Raw genomic sequence first — 24209 nt, 5'->3', positions numbered from 1 at the left:
TTGCACATTACTTTTTTATGTTCCCTGTTAAAAAGTGATTAAAGTCCGACTTCGATGATCTTTTAAGAGATTTTCAAAGTCTTCCCAGTAGTCTTTTAATTATGGTTATGCCGTTTTTAGCCAAAATGCAAAAACCTTTATCTGTACGGTAGTTCATTAGAAATATGCCTCTGAGTTGTGGGCAGAACCGTTGGCGCTGAGCCCCCCCCCGCCCCCCCCTTTCCCTCCCCATTGCTGAGAGCTTGAGGAAGGGGAGCTTGTGGCCCACCCTTCACATTTTTTTTTGTTTTTTTTTTCACATTTTTTACGTAACATATACAATTTTTTTCTTTTAGCGACATATTTCCTTGCGCTCCTGATTCACAACAGATTGAGTAATGAAATACCCAGAAATGCAATTTTCTGAGTAGGATGTTCTCTATCATCAGAAAAGAAAATGTTTTTAACCCCAATTTGGTTGACTACTTATCACCTAAGATCATTTTCTGCATATTAACTTCTGAACCAGATTTTGTTTTTCTGCTTTCTGTTTATTATTTGTCGTGTTAGTGAAACTGTCACGTTTCTCCTGAAATTTTTACAGTTTTTTTTTATTTTACTTTATCGTCAAATACATTTTTCAAATGTGGTGCAAACAGTTTGATCGTTTATTTTGTTTCTCGCTGTGCAGCTGGGGAAAAGGCCATAGTTTGTGACCAGTGTGGTGCTCAGTTCCAGACAGAGGAATCCCTGGAGGCTCACCGGCAGATTCACACTGGTAAGCAGTCTGCAGTCACACACAGCACCACAAACTGAAAGACTCCGATCTACTCTTGCTAAGAAGATTCCAGCTGATTACAAGTCTGTATGAATTCATAGAGTGGCTTTAAACTGTAAGCACTGCTTATTTAGTTGAGCCTTGGTCACAAGTCACGGAAAAACTCCCAAACAAAGATTTTCGGATCCATTTTAGTGCAGTCTGTTTAAGGATGATATATTGTGGGGGATTGTGTTTAGGTGCCACATAAAGACTCTTTCACCTTCATCACTTAACCTTCTCCGGCTAACTGGCGCTAGAGACTAACAGACAGATCACATCGCCTAGGATTAGTCCCACTTGTCCTAAATCAAGACAGACCCAGCTGCAATCAACAGACCGGGAAAACTTGGCAGGCCAGTGTTGTTTATCAGTGCTCGGCGACAAAGATGGGAAGACGAGGATGATCTAGGTGCCAAGATGTAAATAGGAAGAAGTAAATCCCTTTTCGGCAGATGTGTGATGGCCCACAGCGGTTTAGCTGCTGCTGACAAACTCCTTAATTTAGGCAGAAGGGATTGTGTCAAACTAATTCCACTTTTTTCTGGAAAAATTAGGGCTTTGGGCAAACAGCTTGAGTGTCTAAGGTAATTGAAAGTACGAAAGTGAGTCCTGATTTCTTTCTGACTAATCTTCTTATGTATAATAATATATGGCACCTCAGACAGATCAAAAGAAAAATAAGGTGACAAAAACAGGTCTACTTTGATTTGCGGTGGAGCACTCCATCTTTGTCAGCTGCCAGTTCACAGCAGCAAAACTAACAGGAAATATCTTTAATATGAACTTTATTTGGTCAAAGCAGAATAGCACACACCAATGTTTTTGGACAACTTTTGGCTTTGATTGCATTAGTTTGTTTAAAGAATGTGAAATTCATTTTCTTCCAAAATTGCATTTGTCTTTTTTTACTTGTAAATAGCGCATTAATACTAAAGAAGTACTGCTTTTTTTTTTACATTTAAAATCATCCACAGAGCTTCCTACACATTCTAATGAAGGCTAAAGCCTCGATTAATCTAAAAATGGCAGTAATAATTCCATTTCTTGCATCCACTTTTTAAAATCTGAAGCTTTAGGACAATAACCTGGTCAGCGGTGTGTCTACATTTTTAACAACTTTTTTAGGGCGTTAAGTTTTTTAAAGTCCCACTTCGGTAAAAGAAAATGAAGCTCAAAAACAAATCTTTATATTTCTCACTTCAAATATTTGAGAATCAGGAGTAGACGAACAATGCAGTTTGAAAAAGTTGAAAATGTGTCAGTCACTCTAAAATGGGGCATTTGAGTCTGAAACTGGTTATTTTAAAGAAAACCTCTTTAAACCTTTTTTTTGGGTTTGCTTTTAAATTGTTCTTTTCATTTTTTTTGTAAACATTCCGGATAAGTTTGTCTTTTACAGCTGCTTTATTTCAGTAATCTGACTCACCTTTGTTGCTTTTGTGACTTTAGCTTATTTTGGTTTAGACTCTTAGATTCTTGGATTAATTGTCAAATTTCTTCTTCTGGGTTTTTATAATGCATTGGACAACTTTGACATGTTTTGATAAATACTCTCAACTGTCTTGTTTCCTGATGCAGACGTGTCAAAATATCTTTCCATGATCACATGATGTGTTTTCAGCATTGCTGATAAAGGCACCAGAAGCTTCTCACTGCATTTCTTAAGGTTAAATAATCTTCTGCCTCTGGATTCTTTAATCACTGCAGTATTTTTTTCTATGTGAGACTCTTTAACACTTAAGGCAGAGATATTTTTTGGTCAGGTTAGTTTGGCTCTGTTGAATGTGAAAAGAATGAATCAGTCACACCCTCAGAGCACGATCCCTCTCAGTTGAAGTCTTTCAGCATAAAGTTGGCAGGCTGAAGAGGAATGGGAGAAAAAAAAGCAGGCAAAAAACGTTGGAGTTTTTTTCAAAAGATGTTTTTCCAATCTGCTTCGTTGGATTTTGATGTTTCCTACACATGAAGACACTTAGTCCTAATGGGTGTGTCGGGGGAAAGGTCAGGGGATCACCAGCCAGCTAATCATCATCACCATCCCTCTGCTTCACTCAAGCATGTCGAACAAAACAAGATGAGAGGCAGCGGTGCCCTCTCAGGCCAGCAACATTTCTCCAAAATAGCCCTGCATTATCATCATCTTGTGGTTTGTCCTTCATCCAAAACCAAACCCCTGAGGCCTTATTGAGTGGCTCCACTTATTCCCCCGCCCCTGACACTTTTTTTTTGCGCAGCTTTCGATGTGCAAAGGTGGGGTTGCATGGGCAGGACTTGGGGGTGGGGGTCTACTCCTAAGGGGTATGCCCTCAGCCAGTCAGCTCACTGGAGGTAGAGGAGGGTTAAACGAGGCTAATGATTCAACAGCCATAACAGCGGAAAGCACTACTCTAAATATAGGCATTCCAGTCTGGAACGAATGGACAGGGGGGTGGGGGGCACTCACAGCCATGGCTAGAAATGTTTTCTTGCCAGACAACTGGAGGAGCAGCAGTTAAAGAATCATCAGTGGGTTGGGCCCCTACGACGCATCGCAGCCTGAGGAATCGGCTGCTAAAGTGCACCACCGTCGTTTGAGTTTCAGTTTTTAATGACACCTCTGCTGCCCCACATGTACTTATGACACCCCCCTTCATGTGAAGGTGATACTTGACATTCTACTTCTGTGTTTGATATTACATATGGTGACATTCAAAGGTTAAGTATTATCCATGCCCTGAGCTCGACACGGAGCCGAGGCTTGGCTGCTGGTTTGCTTCCAGCACTGAGTGAATGATGAGAATAGAAGTCGACTGCTTTTCCTGGCATTCTGACAGTGAGGTCTCAAACTTGTTAGAGTCCCACTCCGATCATTTTTTGGACTATTCTAAAGGTGTTCCCAGTGGTCTTTTAATTACGATTATGCAGTTTTCAGACAAAATAATTAGTCATCGTTTCTGCAGAGCGGCGGGAGTTCATTAGAAATTCACCTCTGAGTTGTGGGCAGGACCTTGCTAGCGGAGCAACCTCTCCTTGAAAAATAATAATAAGCTTTATTTAAAAAGCACGTTAATTGTCCATACAGACCCAAAGTGCTGTACTATGACAGAGAGATAAAGAAAAGCATTGGAATAAATAAATAAAATAGATCAAAGTGTTCAAAAAAAACAAACATTTCATAAAATAAATAAAAATGTGGTGAGATTAAGGCCGTGTCACACAGCCACTACGTGCATTTTTGTGCATATTGCACAAATGGAAATTGGGTGGAAAAAGTGAGAAAAGTCCTGGTCCTTTTCGCAGATGTATCATGAATGAACCACGTTAAAATCCACGGAATAAGTACGAATAAACAAAGAACGCGTAAATCAACCTAGAACATAAACCGTGCATGATTATTGCACAGTTTTTTATGCAATTTATTTGTGATTTGTACGTTCATTGCGTAACTTCAATGTGGTATGTGCGCAGAATGCGCAATATGAAAGTTATACATTGGTGAACGAGAGTCCGTGAAACAGAAGGGGAAAGCTGCAAATCTTGCAAAAGTCACGCACAATTGCATAAGATTAATGTGATAATTGTGCATAAACTACATAACATACGCATAAACGGCGTAATACTCAACCAGCCAAAAATCTTGAACAGCAAAATTGAATTCACATAAAGAGCCGTTGGCTGAGACCCTCGACAGACATATCTGCAGATTGACGAATGACAAACACAAGAAACACTTATTATTATGACCGAAATTCATACGTAGAAATTGCACAAAATGTACAAAGTGGCTGAATGACAGCCTTAAAAAAGACAGGGAACCTCTTTACTGTGCATCAAAAGCCCAGTTTATAGAAAGGACTTAAAACAGGCGATGATATAAACTCCCTAATGCTCCAGAGTTTTGGAGCTGCTGCAGCAAAAGCTCGTTCCCCTCAAAGTTTGTATTTTGTTTTCGGTGCTTTTAGAAGAGGCTGATCAGCAGATCTAAGAGGACGGTAGGGGACATAAGGCTGCAGAAGCTCATGGTGCTCTGGATGCATCAGAATGGGGCGAAGCAGGGAGCAGCTTATTTTCTACATCACAGATACAATCTTTTCTAAAACGGTTTTTATCGTCTGCCCTTTGATTTATAACAATTTGAATAAAGAAAATACTCAGAAGTGTAATTTTGAGCTTACTTTTCTTAATATACTTCCTCCATCCTCCAAAAAATGCCACAAAAACATGTTAAAAACACCAATAAACGCAATTTTAATTGGAGTGGGTATTTAAGGTGTGATGCAGGCTAAACCTTCCCCTTTCCCTCTTTCAGACACTGTGAAAGTCTGGAAGTGTTCAAGTGATGGGCAAAAGCCAAAGCAGCTTCATCAGATGATTCTAAAAGAGCAGCTGGAGTTTGAAATTGAACAAGTCATTATGTATTCATGTGGACGTGTGTGTACTGTACACAAGATGCACAGTAGAGGCTGTGTGGTGGAAGCATGGGTTACTGTTGGCCATCAAAGACAGATTTGATCTCTGCCTGCCTCTTGGCTGCTCTCCAGCCCTTGGCAAATGTTCTCCGATGACAATATTTGGCCTCTGTGGCTGAGTCTTGTTGATCTCAGCACGAACTATTGTTGTATGTTTTCATTTGGCCCCATCAGCTGCAGTCTGACTCCACTTCTGTATACCACCGACTCGTCTTCCCTTTCCTGCTTTCGACACCTCTCCGTCATGTTAAATTCCGCGCTTGCGATTAGATTAATAAGCACATGATAGTTTTAAGGGATCATCGTGACAGACGCACTCTTCTCCAATGGTAGTGTTGGCAAGTCCCAGTCAGAATACCGGGGGGACTAGCAGCAAAAGATCATGTGTCTGTTTTTACCAACCGAACTCGTGCACATAGGCATGCACAAACACTGCCAAGTATCCTCCCTCTGTGTTATGCAACACACAAAATCCAGAAATGCTTGAGTTACCCTGTCACTTCTAAGATTCATTACATTTTCTGACAAATATATAGAAATGTTTTTTTTGTCTTCAAATTGTGTGGCATCACATTAGAGTATTTTTTTTCTGTCTAAACTGGGCCCAGCTGCAGGGCTTCGGTAAGAGGGAGTCTGGCTTTCACACAGCACTCATCCTTAAAGGAAAAGCACTGCTGTCACTTAGAGTTGTTCAACCCGCTCTGCTTCTGTCCAACTGTCATGCAGTGAATGCAGAAAAATAAACTCACCTTAGGTTACGGCCTTTTTTCGGCAAAAAACAAAGGCAGCGGCTTTTTTATTCAACATTCTTCAAAAAATAGTCTGTATTTGAAAAGGTTATTTAGAGGAAACACGGGGCTGTTTTGGGTGTTTTTAACATGTTATTGTGGCCTTGTTCTCACGATGGAGGACATTTATGACTATTTATTTATTCAAATAGTTGTGAATCAGGAGCAGACTAAAAAATCAGTTTGAAAAAGAGAGGATTTGTTATGTAGAAAATACCCTCAAGCTGCCTGCTCAATGGGGAGGAGAAGGGGGCGGGGTTGCATCACCAGTGCCGCCCGCAGCTCGGAGGCAAATTTCTAATTAAACCACCGCCGCTCTGCATATGTCCTAGTAAATGACAGATTTTTTGATTTTCACTAAAAACTGCATAATCATAATTAAATAAAACACTTGGAACACTTTAAAAATCGCTCAAAAGATGATTGGAGTGGGTCTTTAAACACTACAGACTATTTCCTTTTATTTGTATTTTTTTTTTTTGTCTAAAGGAACGGTTAACATACCAGCTGCATGAGATCTGATCTACAAAATAATAAACATACAAGAAGAACCATGTTTTGCTGAAATAGGTTGTGTAAGAAACAAGTTTTTTTAAGAGCAAATGTTTCAGTCAGAGAAGATCCAACTGTTCATTATTTCTGTATCCTCTTTCATTTCCTTTTTTCAATCAAAGTGAATTTTGTGTCAAACCAAAAGGCAACACTGCAACAGTGTTGTGTGTGTTTAAGACATCCAACGTGTCATTTTAGTGTTTTCAGTGAAGCCTTTCCCAGTCGATCTGAGCGGGACTGTTCTGAGCACTCAACTGATGATTTCCCCCTATCCCATCTTTATCTGCCGGCTTCTGACAGCTGCATTCATCTCTTTTTGTTCCAGTAGATGCTTCTGGGTCTCGCCATAATTTATTACTCTTGTATTTTATTGATAAGCCAGCCACAAGCACATTCAGCTTGAAGTGGGGCTTCTTTTTCTCAAAAATAAAAAAGGTCAAAATATGTGCAGATAAAGCAGTTTGCAAGTTAAGAGTAAGCAGATAATGGGAGTTTTTGTCTTTTTACTGGGAAATGTAGGTTTCACTTCCACAGATTCATAGATTATACAAGCTCTGCAGCTTCCCTCTGAATCGTTTATCCACACTTTGTAATTTGCTCTGAAATCTGCACATTCAGCTGCCACATTAAGGCCACAGTGTGAGCAGTTGCCTGCTATCCAGCATGAGCTGTGAGCAGAAACAACAGGACTGCTTCTCCCATGTGACATCTGCAGAAATGAGTTTGGACTCCACAAGCCTCAAAAGAATTTGTTGTCCGGCTGTTGGTGTTCCTGTTTACACACGAATCATCTCTCTGCAGCACTGCTTAAGTAAAATCCTCAAATAATAGACTATAGGAATGTTTTTGCTCTTCTCTTTCTGTCTTTCTTACTTTATCTCCCTCTGTCTGTTTTTTTTAAGTCTTGTAATACCAGGAAAATATGCAAACCATGAAGTGGCAATCGCGGGTTTAGCTAGTGGGAACACAGTGTGATTCCAGCAGGCCTTGGCCACAGAGTAAACACTTTCTTTTCTCAAGCCAGAAATAGTTTGGCTAAAGATTGAGGGCTGGAAAAGGGAGGGAAGGAGAATAGACAGAAAGCAATGCCAGGTTATGACTGTCAAACGGGAGATTTTTGGTGATTTCTTCTGGTTTTCTTGCTTGCAAATTGTTCACACTGGTGGCCTTTCAATCAGTTCCCCCAAAACAAACACACAGAGAAACACACACCCAGTCTAGTCGTGTCACTCAAGCAAATTAGGCCAATGGCAGCGCTGTACAGGGGTCACGTCAAAAGTGCCGATTGTCTCAATCACATTAGGCCAGCACTGGCATCTGTTTAGCATTTAGTTAATTGTGATGTTATTAAGTTGTCAGTGAGCATTAGAGCTGCGATAAGCAAAGCAAATATTCTTGCAGCCCGGGTAGAGAGTGCTACACATGTGTGGCTGATACAAACACGCACACACAGGAAATGAGCATGCATACCTGCAAAATGTGAATGTTTATTGCATCGTACCTGCCCAGCCCTCTCTTTGACCAACAAAGCGCCATAAAGAACATTTTTGCATCCCTATGAGGCATTTTGGTCCGGCGCTTTCTGTTCAAGGGCAGATGTGCATGGCATTATGACTTCTGATCGCAAAGCTCTAGCACATTGGCGTCATCTGGTGAGTCAAAAGGCTGATTAGCGCTGTCCTCATGCTCGCCGTTTCAGCATCCCACTCATAATTGAGCAAGCTGTCCACGGAAACGTGGGAGATTATCCGTCTGTGAGTCTGGGCCCGGCCGCCCGGAGAGCACGCAGGGCTTTCAGGACCATCATGTGGATCAGGTGCCATATCCACTGTTCTATGTGACAATTACAACATTCATGTCGTTTTTATTGCTACTTTGCTGTAGTAGTACTTGGTATTCCAATGGGTTTGTTTTTATCTTTTCTTATAATGGTAGGAATGATTTACTGTTTCCTACTTCCCACATTTTTGCATAATAACAACTAAAGAAATTGTAAAACTAAAAGATCCAACGTCTTTAAAAGGTTTAATAGCAAGTGTTCCCTCGATATGTTGTGGTTCACTCTTTAAGGTCTGTTTTGTTGATTTTTCTTTTTTCCGTGCAATTTTGCATGTTTTTATTATAATGCACTGTGTTCTGAGTCCCAATTGGCTGTAGACTACTGTCAATCAATCTCCTTTGTGTCATGTCTCCAAATCTAAATAAATCTTTGATCGTTTGCAGCTCAACCCTGACCCTTAAACAAGAAAGAAAAGTGTGAACAGGTTCATTTCTGTCTGAGGAAAGTGTATAAATGTGGAAGCAGTGTATATCAATGTATTACTACTAAAGTTTTAGCTCCAGTGTTGTTTTTTGAATTACCAATGCTCTTTAATTAATGTAATTCCTGATATGGAACACTTTAGAGTTGTAAAGTGTTTACACAACCAACATAAAATAGCTGATTCTGATGTGGGGTAAAGCAGCTTTGCGTCATTATGCAACACTTTAAGCTAAACCCACTATTGCCAATAGTATCGGTGCAAAGCAGCTATTTTCCATTTCAGAAATTGTTGGAATGACGTTATCGGTTAAAGAGTTATGGTACTCCATAGAACATCAACAGTGGAGCCAAAACTATGGTGGTAATGCCCCACTTCAGTCATCCTTTGGTCTATTTTCTGGTCTTTTAATTATGATTATGCAGTTCTTAGCTAAAATAAAATAAAAAAAACAAATGACAATACTGGAGCTATCCAGCCTTACCCTAACTGCCCAGCATATTTTCTATGTCACAAATAAGCTTAAAAGGCATTCTTTCATCTGCCTTCCATTCACAACAATTTGAATAAAGAAATATTCGGAAATGCTTTGCCACAAGAACATGTTAAAAACACCAAAAACACAAATTTCATTTGAGTGGGTCTCGACAGGGTCAATAATTACTTAAACTTTTCAAAGACGTTGAATCATTTAGTTTTACAATTTCAACAACTGCCATTTTTTTATTGTGTGAAAAAGGGGGATTAAAAGTGTCAGACAAACCACTAATTCTGTTGTAGAACGTAAAGATAAAAAGCGGTAGTTTAGAAAGTGTGTGTTATTTTGCCTATGTCTGCAACAGCTCAGGGGGGAAAATGGTATAAATGCTTGTGTAAATTGGATATAAATGAACAAAACTTCCTATTTACAGTACATGTTTGGAACAACTAGAGTTTGTTCTTCTTGAGTTATTCATAACTCATAATCCTGAAACATAGAGTAAATACATACTGGCTTCGTAGATGCGTGGATTAATAAGATCAGTGACTGAGCGCGTCCTCCGTTTCTATCCATCCCTGTGTTTTCTCACGTAGGTTTATGTACTGTCACGTTGTTGGTGAGATTATCACAGTTCACTTTATTTCTGTCTCTGCAAACAAATGCATCTTTTTTGTTTTTTTTCCTCCCTTATTTACCCCTCCTTACTGCACTCAGTCTCCCTCACCTTCGAAACTAAGAAGAGTGCAAGTGGTCGGGGACGCTATCGATGGCTAAATTAAATCAAGCAGCACAACCTCAACTACAGTCACTTTAACCTCCTTCTCCTCCCTCTGCAAACAAAGTTTTACCCAGATAAGATCTAAATGAGTTTTTCCAGGCGAAGGGAGATCCTGAGTTTGGCTGATGGATGCTGAGCATGGCTGAAGTGTGACCAGCGCTCTGTGGTAATCATCCGCCGCCACTATAAGTGTTATGCACAGAGGCCTGTGTGAATAGAAAATGTGTGGCCTGCGTGTAAATGAGATAAAATGTGTGAATGAAAGCTGGCACTGTTATGTTCACCCGCTCCCAGCTTCATTCATTAAAAAAAAAAACAACTGGGCCCCTGCACTGCGGAGCTTTAGTGCCGAGGCTTAGTGTCATGGTGGGCACGGTCGCTTTGAGGCATCTCTGCAGGAAACCATGGGACAACAGCATGTCAGAGAGGGAAGCTGTATTCTTATGAGGAAGGGGAGCATCCAGTAGCAAATTGGGATGCTCACAGTGGTGCAACAGTCTGGCTGCGGGAAAAAACCCCACATGGACGGATCATTGTGAACGGCGGACAGCAGCCACATATCTAGAAAGACCAATAAAATGATGTGGTATAGGCACAGGGAGGGGAGGCCGGGTGGGTGGGTGCACGGATTATAGACTCCCAGAGGGCTCTGCAATTCACGGGCCATAAAATGGAAGTCAGCAGGACATGCTGCAAATCTGGTCAGCCAATATCCTCTATCCCCTTCCTCCCTCTTTCGACCCCGAGGATGTGTCTTAGCTGTACGTCACAATGCAACCCCAGCCAGCGCGTCCCGTTGTCGGACAATCTTAACTCCCTTGGATACCACTGTTCCCCCTCGTTCCATTTGCATGCCAGCCGCTGCGGCTTTGTTTGAGATCTGCTTGGTTAAGAAAGGAGGAAAAAAAAGAGGGATAGATAAGAACACAGAATGGTGAAGATCGGCGAAGGCCTTTGCCATCCAGGGAATAAAAAGGTTTCTCTTGTCAGGAGGTTGCTTATGTCTAGATAGCCCATTTTAACCTTGGCTGGTAGAGGACTTAGAATATAAAAGGATTCGCCCAAGAGAATGAAAAAGAAAAAGAGATGTGGAACACTGGACCCTCATCAACAATAGGCAGGGTTCTTTTGTCCAGCGTGTTATTTGAAGTAAATCTCCTTCTGTAATTAGATTGGAGCTGTTTGTGGACATCTTAGGAGAGCTCGTCAGTGTTAAACCAGCAGTGCACGAGGGCCCTTTTAATTTACAGTGCAAATACCTTTCGATTATCGTGGAGAGAGATGAGGGAGGTGGCGGTGGGGACTTTGGAAATCGGACAATAGAGGAGTCTCTCAAGCCTTTTCTTTTTTTGTCGTTGTTGTTTGAAAGCGGGAAGCGGTTTGAGCAGCTCTCCTGTGTTCCTTAATTGTGAAGCAAGGAGATTAGTAAGAGTGCTTCCAACCTTTCACCCCAAACAAAGGAATCATCAGATCCAGTTGCCTGGTGACACAAGGTGGCTCACCAGCAAATTCGTCCGCCACCTTCGCCACACCATTGCATAAAAAGGAATAAAAACTGAGGTCCTCTAGTGCAGCACATGCAAATCATTCCTGTCCATCCGACGGCACCCTTAATGGCTCCAAACAGCCACGCTAATGAAAATAGCCGTTCATCCTCTCTCTTAGTCTGTCTCTCAGGCTCATATAAAAGTTAATGTACCCGTGACAATGACATTCAGAAGACTGTTTAGCTTTGGACAAATGCTGCATGTCTTGGTGGCAGGAGCAGCTGGGCACACAGAAATGTCCTTTTACACTGCGTGCAGCTCAATCAAAGGCCACTTAGCAGTGTCATATTGATTATGGGAGCTTAACCCCCGTCAATCTCTGATGGGTCATTTTGGCAGCCTCCTGCTAGATGGGTTCAATGGAGAGAAGAGCCTCAAACAACTTTAAAGGGTTTTTCTCCTGTTTAATCGAACTTGGTTCCTTCTAACTTAGGATAATCATAACAATTTGTTCATCAGAGGACCCTGTGTTTACTAAAACTAGAACTTGTTTTATTGACGAATCTCAAATTTAGTGTAATTTTATTTAAGAAGAATACAAATACTTACATACAAACGCTTAAATATATATTATGATGGTTTTAGCGAACAGTAGTGATTACAGTGACTGAAGGTCGGCAGCAACTTCAAGACGCGCCTAGTTTATAAACCAATTGTTGTTTACAAAGTTATTTTTTTGTAATTTGTCAATATTTTGTCAGTATTGAAAATTATATTGTGACGTATAACATGGCACAGGATTAGGATCACTTCTCCCTTGAAAAAACTAATTGGAAGTCACTGGTACTAGACTGAAATACTTCAAATCTTCCCTGGAGCCACAATGTGTTGCACGCCAAGCGGTTAACTGCAACATGATATTATATCTGCACATGTTTACATCAGTGTTTTCCTGAGAGACAAGAAAACATTGTAAATCTGATTGGTTTTTTCCCAAAATGTCATTTTCACAGCATATTTACAGACCTTGACTGATAATGTGTGCTGCCTGATGTCAAGAATTAATTAATGGTTCCATGTAGCATCACTCCAGCGGATGGAGGTAAGCTGTCGTGTTTGAACCGTCTCAGCAATAGTGCTTATCTAATGAGATGAAGCCAAGCAGGAGTGACTTCTCGATTGAATACCGTCTCATTCCTCACTTTGTCTGGATTCATTTCAACACCAAAACGTTGGTGTAAAGAGACTTCAAACTAAAGAGGAGTGAGACGTGGTGTTGGGTTTGTCTTGGAGGTGGCCTGCCAGGACAATACTTTGAAAAAGAACTCAAGAGGGACTCATTACACCCCAGCGAGGGCAGACTCTTATCAGTTAATAGCAGGTTTCCCTTTGAGAGCAGATTGTTTTGATAGATGGCACCTGGTAGGGCCTTTGCAACCAACTGCAAAAGAAAAAACCCACTAGAGTATGCTAGATAAGGTCTGTAAGGGAGGGGGGGGAAAGTAAGGCATCCTTTGAGTGTTAATTTGTGCAGGGAAGCAGAGAAAAAGCCGAGTTGGGTCACTGAACTTTCTTGTTTCACTTCTTCTCTTATTGTTCGCTCTCGGTAACAATGAGCCCTCTGCGCGTTTGCTGAGGCGTGGTGTCAGGAGTGACCCAACAGTTTACCCCAACACCTTATTAGCCAGCATTCTTCTGACATTTCTTAAGTGTTGCATATGCTGGAAAAAAAAAAAAAAGCTGTCGCACCTAAATAGACTTGATGTAATATGCTGTTGAGTCCATGTCGTGGTTGTACATTAACTTTGCATCGCTATGGGAGCACAACAACAACATGGGTCAGTGTGAAGGAAATTCCAATTAATTTTGATATTCGCAGCTAAATGTTTGAAATCATCCACAGGGATGTGAACTCACAGCAGCAACGGAAAAGTCTCACAGACGTTTATTGATAATCAGTGTCTTTTCCGTCTGTCTTGAACGGGTTCAGTGAGAACTGGGGCCATCCATCTGAAAGGCTTTTGTTTGTCGCCCAGACTTGCCCTCTTCAAACTAAATCTGAAGATTGGTGAAAGATCAGGAAGTTTCAGTCCCCATTTGTTTTTGCTCTAAGATTACTGGACTGATTGTTGGTCTTGTCTAAACATTTTCATGGAGCAGACTTTGGGCATGTCTTTGTTTCAGGATGAGAATGCTTCAGAAAGCAGAAGGAAACTTCTATGAACTCCCAAATGAACACAAAACGCTTTGTTTGTTAACAAAAACATACATTTAAGAAAAGACGATCTCCCCCCTGAAATGAAGACTCTGTTGTCTTAAAAGTTTTAATGTTCTTTTGAAATATTTTCTCTCAGTTGATGTTTAATTAGCAAAAGGTTTTTGTGTCTGTTTCTTTTCGTATTCCTACTTCAAAAACAGGCTCCTTTAAAAAAAAAAGGTTAAAATTTTTTGGCAGATTTTCTTTGAATAAGCAAAGAAATAAAAGCTACTAATGGGGTAACATAAACGGTCTTAGTAAGAATTCTCATTTTTAGAAAAAAAAATCCTAGTCACTAAGACATCTTTTCTCAAACTATGTTTATTTTGCTTTTGAAAAAGAAAATGTTTTTTTCTTGCAAGACAGAAATTAAGACATTTTTTCTTGAAACAAGTCTTTTTCCTTTCCTGAAAATTCAGGAACGGGAATTTTATGCTATAAAAAAAGGGTTCATTCTTCCTTTTCAAATAAAACAGTATGGATATTAAATTAACGTTGAGCAAATCTATCATCAAACATGATATTGAACAGTAAATAATTACAAAAAATACACTTTTACAGCTGAAATAGTTGTTAAAACGCAGTAAAGAAGTAAGAGTCAAACTTTCTTATTCCCCCCTCGAACGTGTTTCTTTATTAAATTTCATTTATTTTTATTTTTTTACTTACTGTAATTATTACCAAGCCAGTTAAAAGACAATCATTAAATGTCTTTTTTTAATGAATTAAACGGTGTTAAAACAAATCAAGTTGAAGTTTTACAGGATCCGGTCTGCTTTTTAAAAGAACAAAAAACAGTGAAGCTTTCATTTCTGAACCCCCCACCCTTAACGAAAGAGAAAAGGCTTCCTGCAGAGGAATGTTTGGGGGGTGGGTCCACCGGTCGGACTGCAGTGTCCTCTTACAGTCCGACTGACCAGCGGGGCTGAAGGAGGTGATTGATTAGGTGGTGCTGGGGCAACCAAGGACCCTTTCTGCAGCTTTAGAGGTTAGGGGTCATCTCTTCTGCAAATCTGCTTCCTTTTGTACAGTCGTAGCACCGGGAGTGCGGTGTCACACCCCCCCCCCCCCCCCCCTCCATCTTTTTCCCTTGAGCCCTCCTCCCTCTCATCTTCACCCTGGGAAAATGGGGGAGGCGTCAATTAAACCTTTTCTCTCTTTCGCTTCAGTTCTTTCCATCCTCTGAAGTTGCTCTTTAAAAAAAAAAAAAAAAAAAAAGCTAATTCTTTAGGTTTAAATGCAAAGAGGCGCTCAAGGCCAAGCTGCGGTGCTCTTAAAAAGGGTTTGTTAAGGTTTCCTGAGAATAAAACTAATGATAATGGAGCATACAAGCTGTTGGAGAAACACCCTTTAATTGATTACTTAAGCTACCAATTAGCAGTGCGCTAGCAGCCACATATCAGCATCTGAATGGCCTAAAATACGTGTCAGTGGAAATGATGCTATGTGACAATTAGGTAGAAATTGGTTAAAGTGAGGCATTGATTAACAAAAAAAAGAAAAAAGCTCCTCATGCTTTCCGGTTGCTGCTGACATGTCGATTCTATAAAGTTGATGACGTATGGAACGAGCTGCTCCTCTCACAAATATTAGAATAAACAATGGCTGATCTGTTTGCCGGGGAATTGGTAACACCAAAGCAGAGAGGAGTCTTAAGATATAATCCTCTGATATGTAGTCAGACCGAAGGGTTTGCTCAGGGATAACGTCGCAATTCAGAAAATGTGGCCAGTCCTTGGCCCTCAGGGGCCAAGCCTTTGTGGTCATAGGACCAGGATTACACTTTAACCCCCACCACCGCCAGGGAACCGCTCCTCCAGTCCACCCCACCCCACCCCCCGGCCAAAGCCTGGGGTCAGGTGAAAGGCCAGGAATCTTAAACAGCTCAGAAAATAAGGGGAAAAAAGAAAGAAAGAAAAAAGAGAAAGTCCATCTTTTAAAGCTTTGATGCGGCCTTGTATCTCACTTGAATCACACCACAGCAGACGGTTGCTTTGGGCTTTGTTTTTCTCCAATTAGTACATGCAGCTTTCCTTTAACATATTTACATCTCTATTCCAGCTTACAATGCGGTTTTGTTTGAATGTCTACACTGCAAAAAGAGGTCGCCTAGAAATAAGAAAAAGCACAAATCTGAAGAGGAAATCCCTAGAAAGTAGTGAAATGATCTGTCCATGCAGCAGTCAGCTATACCTTAAAGGTAAAAGACATACAAATCTAGAAACAAGGAGTTTCACACAAGCAATTAAAATGTGAAAAATAAGTTTAAAAAAGCAACTGTTTAGATAGAATTACATAAAAACAAATGTCTTACAGCCCAATATTAAGTATTTTTGCCAGTTCTGAGCAAATGGTTTGATCGGTTTTTGATTAAAGTCAGAAAAAACTAGTGTAATAAGTGGAAACGATACATTTGAGCAAAATATGAACGAAATAAGTATATAATCTTAGTTGGTCCTTAAGACAAAATCCTGATAAAATCTATTCTTAGACCATAAATCTCAACTTTTGTTAGTAATGTCAGTGAAAACAAGTCTAACTTTATTGAAATTTTAAAAATACCTTAAAATTGAACCAAAAATTACTGTGGAATTTGACTTTTTTGATTCCTAAATGAAGCTTTTCTATTGTCAAGAGTTTGGACCAAAAAGATTTTAGCTTATTTTGATAATAATTTGGTTGTATTCATTTTCTTTAACAGTTCTCCTCTCTTCTGACTTTGACAAAAGCCAGGACACATGTAGAACAAAGATGAGTCTTGAATATCTGAAAACAAGGTTTTTGCCAGGATCAACTTCTTTGCAATGTGATAGAGAAACCCTATTGACTGGCCAAAAGCAGCGCCCAAACCAAACAAAAAGAAAGATTTATACAGACTGCTAGATAGTGTAGCTTGATTTGTTTAACCCCCACTCCCCCAAAAAGAAAAAGACAAATTCTTCCGGCGGGAATGGATAAAATGTTTTGATCAGCTTTCATCACGACGGCAAACGTAAATCTGTCAGCAAATCCAGAGTTTGTGCTGAGAGCCAGGGGTGTTTATCATGTGGGAACTTCAAAAGACAAACATGTGTTTGTTCAGTTTTGATCTGCACATAAAGCCGAGCACGTCAAGGTTCTTCTTTAATAAATGCTTTTATTGTCCGTGAAAGAATGGTGCCTGCGTGTGGAGCTTACACCAGGCCAGATGCTCCAACTTTCAGGAGATACTTTGGTGGATTTGTGGTTCTGATCAAGACACGAGAGAGCAATAGAAATGATGGATAAAGTCTAATATTTCTAATGTGAAGGCAAGAATAGAGAAATATGCTTGCCCACCCGTGCTTGTGTGCAGAGGGTTGAGTTTAGGTCTGGTGCGTGATGCCGTTGAGCGTGTCTGTCAGCTTGTTTGCAGGCCAGATGTACGGAGGAAACGATGGGGTCAAGTTGGGAGAACCCCCTCAAAAAGAGGAGGAAAAAAGTGTGGATTTATAGCTGCACGTCTGGGTCAGGGAGCTTGTGGTCTCTTCTTCCCACACCACGCTATAATTTCCTGGGATCTGACAACTGAGAAATATGGCCTGAAGACACACGCAGAGCTATAGAGGAAAAGCTAAAGATAGACATTAGGGAGCAGATGCAAGGTGGTAACACCAGACATGTAGAAGACACAAGTCGGCAGAAGTGTTTCAAACTTCTTTAACTTTTATATAAAGTGTTATTTCACCGCAGGACTCATGCCTGCCAGCCTTTTCTATTTCCTCTCTGATATAAAAATAGATCTAATGTGGCAGCAAGGTATTTTCTATTTCTTTTAATTCATAGATTTTGAAGTCTTTATGGCTCTATCTTCGTACCATTCATGCAAAAGTCTTGGCTATTTATTTATTTTCTCACTGTCTTAAAGTCCTTTGCTTGTTTTTGCACCACATGCTATAATTCTGATGATCTTTACGCCAAGTTTCTGATTTTTTTAATTTTGTTTCAGTTAGAATAAGACAGTCGGTTATGGAGTAATAACATCTACAGAGAGGTTTTCTGTTTTTTTCCTAATTTTAGCTCTTCTTAATGGGTTTTGATGGCATTTCTTGACTGTTAAAATGACTTTAAACAAGTTTTTCCACTAAAATTAAGGTCAAACATGTTAAAGTTTAACATGACCCAGTTTTCTGTCTATCCTTTGTTTACATCTTCATTTTTCTGTGTAGAAAAGCATGTTTTAAAGCACTCAGTGAACTTGATAATAAACACCTGACCCTCTTTAGTACTTTCTAATCTCCATTCTCAGCCATTAACTGTCTTAGTGGTCGAAACTGGGGTTGTTAAGTCTTAACTTATACACCATATAAGAGGCTTTTTATCTGAAGGCAAACTCCTGTTAGACTCAGAGGTCATGTGAGGACTTTTTCCCCTTCTCCATGTTTCTCCAGTGAGATCCAGTGCTGTCCTGTGGTAACAGAAGAGCACCCCCTGCTGTTCAGAGGCAGCTTAGCCCACGTCTCAGACATTAAACCCACCCAGACATTTAAGTGCTTTTATTTCCACTCATCCGCATCTCCTTTCTTTATTCAGAAGTGACTTTATGAGGGTGTTATACTGCATGCAGCGCTATCATCACCATTATATGATTATCTGCCACTAATCTCTCCTCTGTACTGGTCCTGCAGGACCAATTTCTGAAGCTGGATCGTTTCTTATCTGCATTTTTCGGCAGCGGGCGCCCCGCTTCTCTCTAGAGATGAGGCTTAAGATGATGGTCTTCTAGTAATGATTTCATTTCTGCCTTCAGTGAATCCCAATTTGATCAGTAAAAGTTTGCAGCTTTGCGTCAAGGAACATGTGCGGTTTCACATGTGTACCCATTACCTGGTATTCATTGTTGGAGATGATTTTAGTGTTGGGTTTTGAACTCCTTCCTTTCAGATCCGCTTTAACGCTCCGCTCTGAGTTCTATTATGGAAAGCACATGGTCGCCGCATGCAGGTGGCCGTTAACAATCCTGGCAGCAAACGCAGTTGTTTTCTCCTCTTCTCTCTGAGGAGCTCTGGAGCCTGTCTGAGTTTTTCAGCTGCCTTTGATTTTCCCAAACAAATGTGGAAAACATCAACCTCCTCATCTGCTCTCATCTTTCTGAGCACACAGGCGAGAAAAATGACTGAATCTGCAAGCGGCTCAGTGATGAAACGACAAGATAAAAATTAAAGATGCAATTTGGTTTTGTTTTTTTATTCCTTTTTCTGTCTTATGCAAGAAAGAAATCCTGACTGAGCGAGGGGTGGAAGTGTGTATGACTTTCAAAAAAATATCTCTGAAAGATGCCATAAATGAGACAAAAAATAATAATTTTTAAAATGTATTTAATTTACATATATTTTTTATAAAATATTAACTTGAATGTGATATTTATTTGTCCTGGGACCAATTTCTGTTGTGTAATTTGAAAGTAATGATTTTGTTTATCTTTTCTTAATTCCTAACATTACTAGAGATCATGATAAAAATGTTAAAACCTTGATTTTGTGTCTTTATTCGTATTTAAAAAATATAATAATGTTTCGTTTTTGCATTATTCTTTTAACTTGACTTCATTCATTGCATGTTTTGCTGCTCTGAGATCCAATTTAGCTTAATATTTGTCTGACTTTCTTTATTTTTTTAATTTACAAATTTAAAATATGTTTTGATGTAAATATTAAAACATTTGTAGGAGTCACAAAAACTGAAAATGTTTTGTATTAATCTGCATTCCTGTTCCAATATTTATTTTAGTTTATAGCAAGCTGTCAACTACAATGCTTTTTATGCGTTCTGTAATATTTGCCTTTAATTTTATTTTTCCAAACCCAAAGAACCAAACTCATTTCAGATCATAGTGTGAGAGTTATTGTTAAAGTTTAATTTCTTCCTTTGCTTCCCCCTGTACAGACAAAAGACTAATTTATACGTCCTTCCTCCAAATTGCTGAATGAAATGAAAGAGGGCTAAGAATTCATCACTACTGAAATGGAAGCAGAAAACAAACCCATCCAACCCCCCCCCACGCACACACATCCACCCCACCACCGACCAACACCACCCACCCTACCCCCAACCTCAAAATCAATTTCCTTTAAATGGAATTAAGTGAGATTGAGGCACACCACTTTATTAGTTCTTCAAAAAGCAACCCTCACAGCAACTGACACGCACACACACTTGTACACGCTCCCTCTTTCTCCTCCTCCTCTCTGACGGTTGCTGTTTTCCCCTCGATGGAGTTTGATCGACACGCAGATGATCTATAAATAAAGGCTTTTTCTTCCGAGCAGCCAAGTCAAGGCGGCCGCTTGCAGTTTGGCTCCAAGGTCACGGCTGCCTGAACTCGCCTTCATTGCATTCATTCACTGCTTGTTTGGGAAATGGCTTTAACTGCTCTTTAAGCTAATGTAAATCTGTTGCTTGATGGAAATGGACACACAGGTTGAACAAATGCACGCTTCTTTCAGGGCACTTTTGAGATTTACTCTCTAGGAGGAGCCAGCAAAGCCACCTATAATCTAAATTTAAGCTTAAATATTCTTTAATTAACAAAATAAGACCCATGGAAAAAAAAAATCACAAACAAAAATATCCACATGTGCAGATTATTGCTAAAAATGACACAAAATAAATAAAACTCTTGTTTAAATTAGTAAATATATTTTACATAAACAGCATTTTTGATATACGTGGTTCATTTAAATTTGAAAAAATAAAAAAACGTTAAAAAAAATGTTATGATTTTGTTTTAAATATAATTTGTATAGGCTTAGTTTTGTTGATTTATTTCTTAATAGGTCTGAAAGTAAAACTTTGAAAATGAATGAGAAAAGACATCAGAAAACCCTAAAATATGAAAGTTTATATAAATTTACTTTTTTTCTTTTATTTTTAAATTTTTTTAAAGATTTTAATTAGAAGAAAACTAGTAATAAAGCCAAAATCTATTCTGAACTAAAACCGTAAATTGTTACAAATATGCAGCATTTGTGGTTTTAAATTTATTTGCTCTACTTAATACACATTCTTTGGTTATAAATGCATTTTAAAAATAATTAAATTAAAGGAAATTGTCATTTCAATGTGTCAAAACCTTGCTGTTTTCATTTTTTATTAAAAACAAATTTGATTTTTTTACAAGTTTGCCATTTATGATTTGATTTAATTGACATTATTCCTCTGTTTTCTGAATTCTTGAAACATTTTTATTCAGCTTGTTGCCTGTTTGGTGAGGTTTATTTTACACTCCTTGCTTATTTGTGCTCATGTGCTCCACATCTTTACTCAGTTAGCTTCTTGATCTCATGGAAATCATTTCTTGTCTTGTTTCTTTCTCAGTCCATTATTTTGCTGTGTATTTCATTGTGAAGCTGCCAGTGAAGGCTGAGAATGACTGTGTGATGTCACGGCCCCGCTGTTGTCATTGTGGGATGCTGGTGTCTGTTTTGCAGTACAAGAAGTTCACCGTTCTGTTTTTTTTTTCTTCTTGTGTTTCGTCTGCAGAGGAAGAAAAGCCCATGTATGTATTTTAAATGCACACCTCTACAACAAAGGAGACTTGTAGTGCGCCGCGACTTTTCTGTCAGCCCTCCACTCAGGAGCCATCCTCTACTGCTCCTGACAAAAGGCGCATGTTCGCTGCATTCAGCCGGCCCAGAAGCATCCCATGCCCATTGTACCTAACACCTTTATAATTCAGCAGCGATTTGCCCGCTTTTTTCCTGTGCGTTCACGTATAATTTGCTGTTTAAGTTGCCCACAGCCTCCTTTCTGTCCACCTCTCCCTTCCTTTCCCTTCTTCTAAAGCCATCTGAGAAAACAAAACATACATCCCATCCTGTCTGTGTTGCAAAGGATGATGGGTGCTGAATGTGTGTGTGTGTATGAGGAGGTTAGGGACAGTAGAGTGAGGTGCTAAAAGCCTTTTGTCCAGCAGGAAAGGCGATGTCAGCAGCCCCAGTGAGGGGGAGCGGGGTCATTTGGCTCTTGGTGTGTATGTATTTGTGAGCATGGGTCGGAGGGCCTAAGAGCCTGTGACTAATGTGGGTTTGCAACCCCATCAGCCAGCCCCCTTTTCCCTTTTTACATTGTCTGCCTCCACTGTCCAGATGGCCGGAGAGAAGAATACGTCCAGGGAAGGCGAGGAAAGATTCCAATGCAGGACGTGGGGTAAAGGTGAAGGGGTTGGGTGGGGTGGTGCTTGACACGGTGGAGTTTTTTTTTTCCTTCCTTCAGATAGTTTCATAAATTCGGTAAAAACCAAATAAACACTTTCTTTTGTTGGATGCAGCTTCAACGCTTAGCAGCGTTTTTGACCGTTTTTTTTTATTAGTTTTTTTTTGCTACTTTACAATTTGCTCTAATATACAGTTTTTTGCTTGATATCCATCTTTTTAGTACAACGCCAGCTTCCTTGTTTTAGGCAGAAACAGTGTATTTGTCATTATCTTACACGTTAAGTCCACATTGAACCTGAAACTGTGACAGTTTTGACATTTTTTTTACCTAAAAATCACAAAAAAGTGAGTAAACCAACAAAATGTAGAGACAAAATCAATATCTATTAATTCAAAAACTAAGCAAAGACAAAGTCAAAATCATTTAAGAAAACAGGCAAAGTTCCACTAAATATACAAAATTCCAAGGATTATTTTTTCCCACGGGGGATTGCAATTATGTGTCGTTGTTTGGTTTGTTTTAAACCAAAAATTTCAATGCTAAAAGCTTTTTGAAACTTTTATGTTCAATCTTGAATAAAAACTACACAAATGGAGGGTTTGTTCCTTTTTGTCATTATAAACAGCTGATCTGATTGGAAAACTCACCAGAGAATTCAGACTACTGACGTTTGACAAGTCCTCAAATCTGTAAAAACCTATTGAAATCATTGAAGATTAAAAGAAAAAAAGTGATTAACTGGTGGAAAAATAATAGAAAATAAGTGTTTTCTTACTAGGAGAACATTTTACTTTAGAATAAGACATCAAACTGTAGAATATTTGTAGTTTTTGTGGCTAACCAAAACTAAAAATGTAAAATCATAGTTTATTTTAGGTAATGGAAAACGTAAGGATACTGCAGAAAAAGCTTGAAAAGTAGGACAGTAAAAAAAAAAAATATTCAAAACGAAAATCTGTTTCTTATCTATGCTATCCTTTTTTTTTCTCTTGCCTCACATTAAGTCCATAAGTATGCCAAATCAGTAGTGCCCAATACGTTGATGATGATAAAGGAAATTAAAAATTGCTGTGAGCCAATCAGCAAACTTGCTGTAAAGTGTGTTACTTGATTGACTTGCAGAGAAGCCAATAAAACATCCTCCCTGCACATCAAGTCAAATTAAACTTTATTTATTTAGCAGTTTTACTATAAAAACATAACACAAAGTGCTTTACATTAAGAAAAAACAAGATAAATAATATAAAAATGAGTACGAAAGTTAAAATAGAGCCCCCTCCCCAGACATGCATGTTCCCATCAAAATGGGCGCCGCGCTCCGCTTGCAGTTTTTCTTCCTCCTAAACCTCAGAAAGGTGTTCAGCGTCAGACTCCTAACCATGGATCTATAGCTGCAACATGCCTTATTTATTTCAACAGTCACTCAAAAAGAACCTCGAACAGGATGCACACTAAAGATTTCTGGTGTCGGCATGCCAAACACAAGTGACTTTTTTTTTCTATCATGTTCTACTGTCATATATTCATCTAGGTTTATCAATTTAATAAAAAAATAATGGTCTGATTCCCTTTAAAATCTACTTTTCATAATAAGTTTGTGTATTTAGGTTCATAAATATGAACATTTTGAATTTTGATTTTACATATATGTAAATTGTTAAATATATATTATTAGATCTTTTGGAGCTCATTGTTTTCAGAAGTAGCTCCAATGCAGGAAAACTGTGGGCACCCCTGAACTACAATCATAAAATTAAGTCATTTTCATGAAGTTGTTTAGTTGGAAAAATCTGCACAAATCTTTGTTTTTGAATTGCAAATATATCTTTGTATTGAATTTCCCCCATATTTGGTTAAAAATCTACACATTCTCGTGCCTTCTTTTGAGTAACTATACATGAAAAAAACCTTTGCATGGTAAACACTGGAACTCAAGCAGATGGGGGGGGGGGGGGGGGGGGGTCCAAACTTTTTCAGCGCATCTCTGATCTTCGTCTTTGTTTCACTTGTTGTCTCGCATAGAGTGAATTGTGGGAAAAGTTTGAGAACGTCAGATATTTATATCCTTATCCATCATGCAGTCAGGGAGTTGTCTGATCTGCCCCAGATTTCTCTGCAGCGCATGACGTTGAGTTCAAACATGGAGATGCAAACATTTCCTCAGTAGCAGAGCTTCAGAAGGC

General features: G+C 39.3%; 1 protein-coding gene across 4 annotated transcripts in view; it reads left to right on the top strand.

Moving 5' to 3' along the window:
* Positions 1–24209, top strand: part of zbtb16a (zinc finger and BTB domain containing 16a) — a 164228-nt gene that overhangs the window by 102925 nt on the left and 37094 nt on the right. For all 4 annotated transcript variants that reach the window (XM_023962110.2, XM_023962108.2, XM_078930309.1 and 1 more), the window contains one exon: positions 671–757. In XM_023962110.2, the coding sequence (XP_023817878.1) occupies positions 671–757 (87 nt within the window). The remainder of the gene's footprint in view (positions 1–670; positions 758–24209) is intronic.

The sequence above is a fragment of the Oryzias latipes genome, chromosome 14 (genome assembly GCF_053564925.1).
Source record: "Oryzias latipes strain Hd-rR chromosome 14, Olatipes_Hd-rR_3.1".
Taxonomy (NCBI): Eukaryota; Metazoa; Chordata; class Actinopteri; order Beloniformes; family Adrianichthyidae; genus Oryzias; species Oryzias latipes.
The sequence above is the reverse complement of the archived record's forward strand: the minus strand, read 5'-3'. Positions and strand labels throughout refer to the sequence as shown.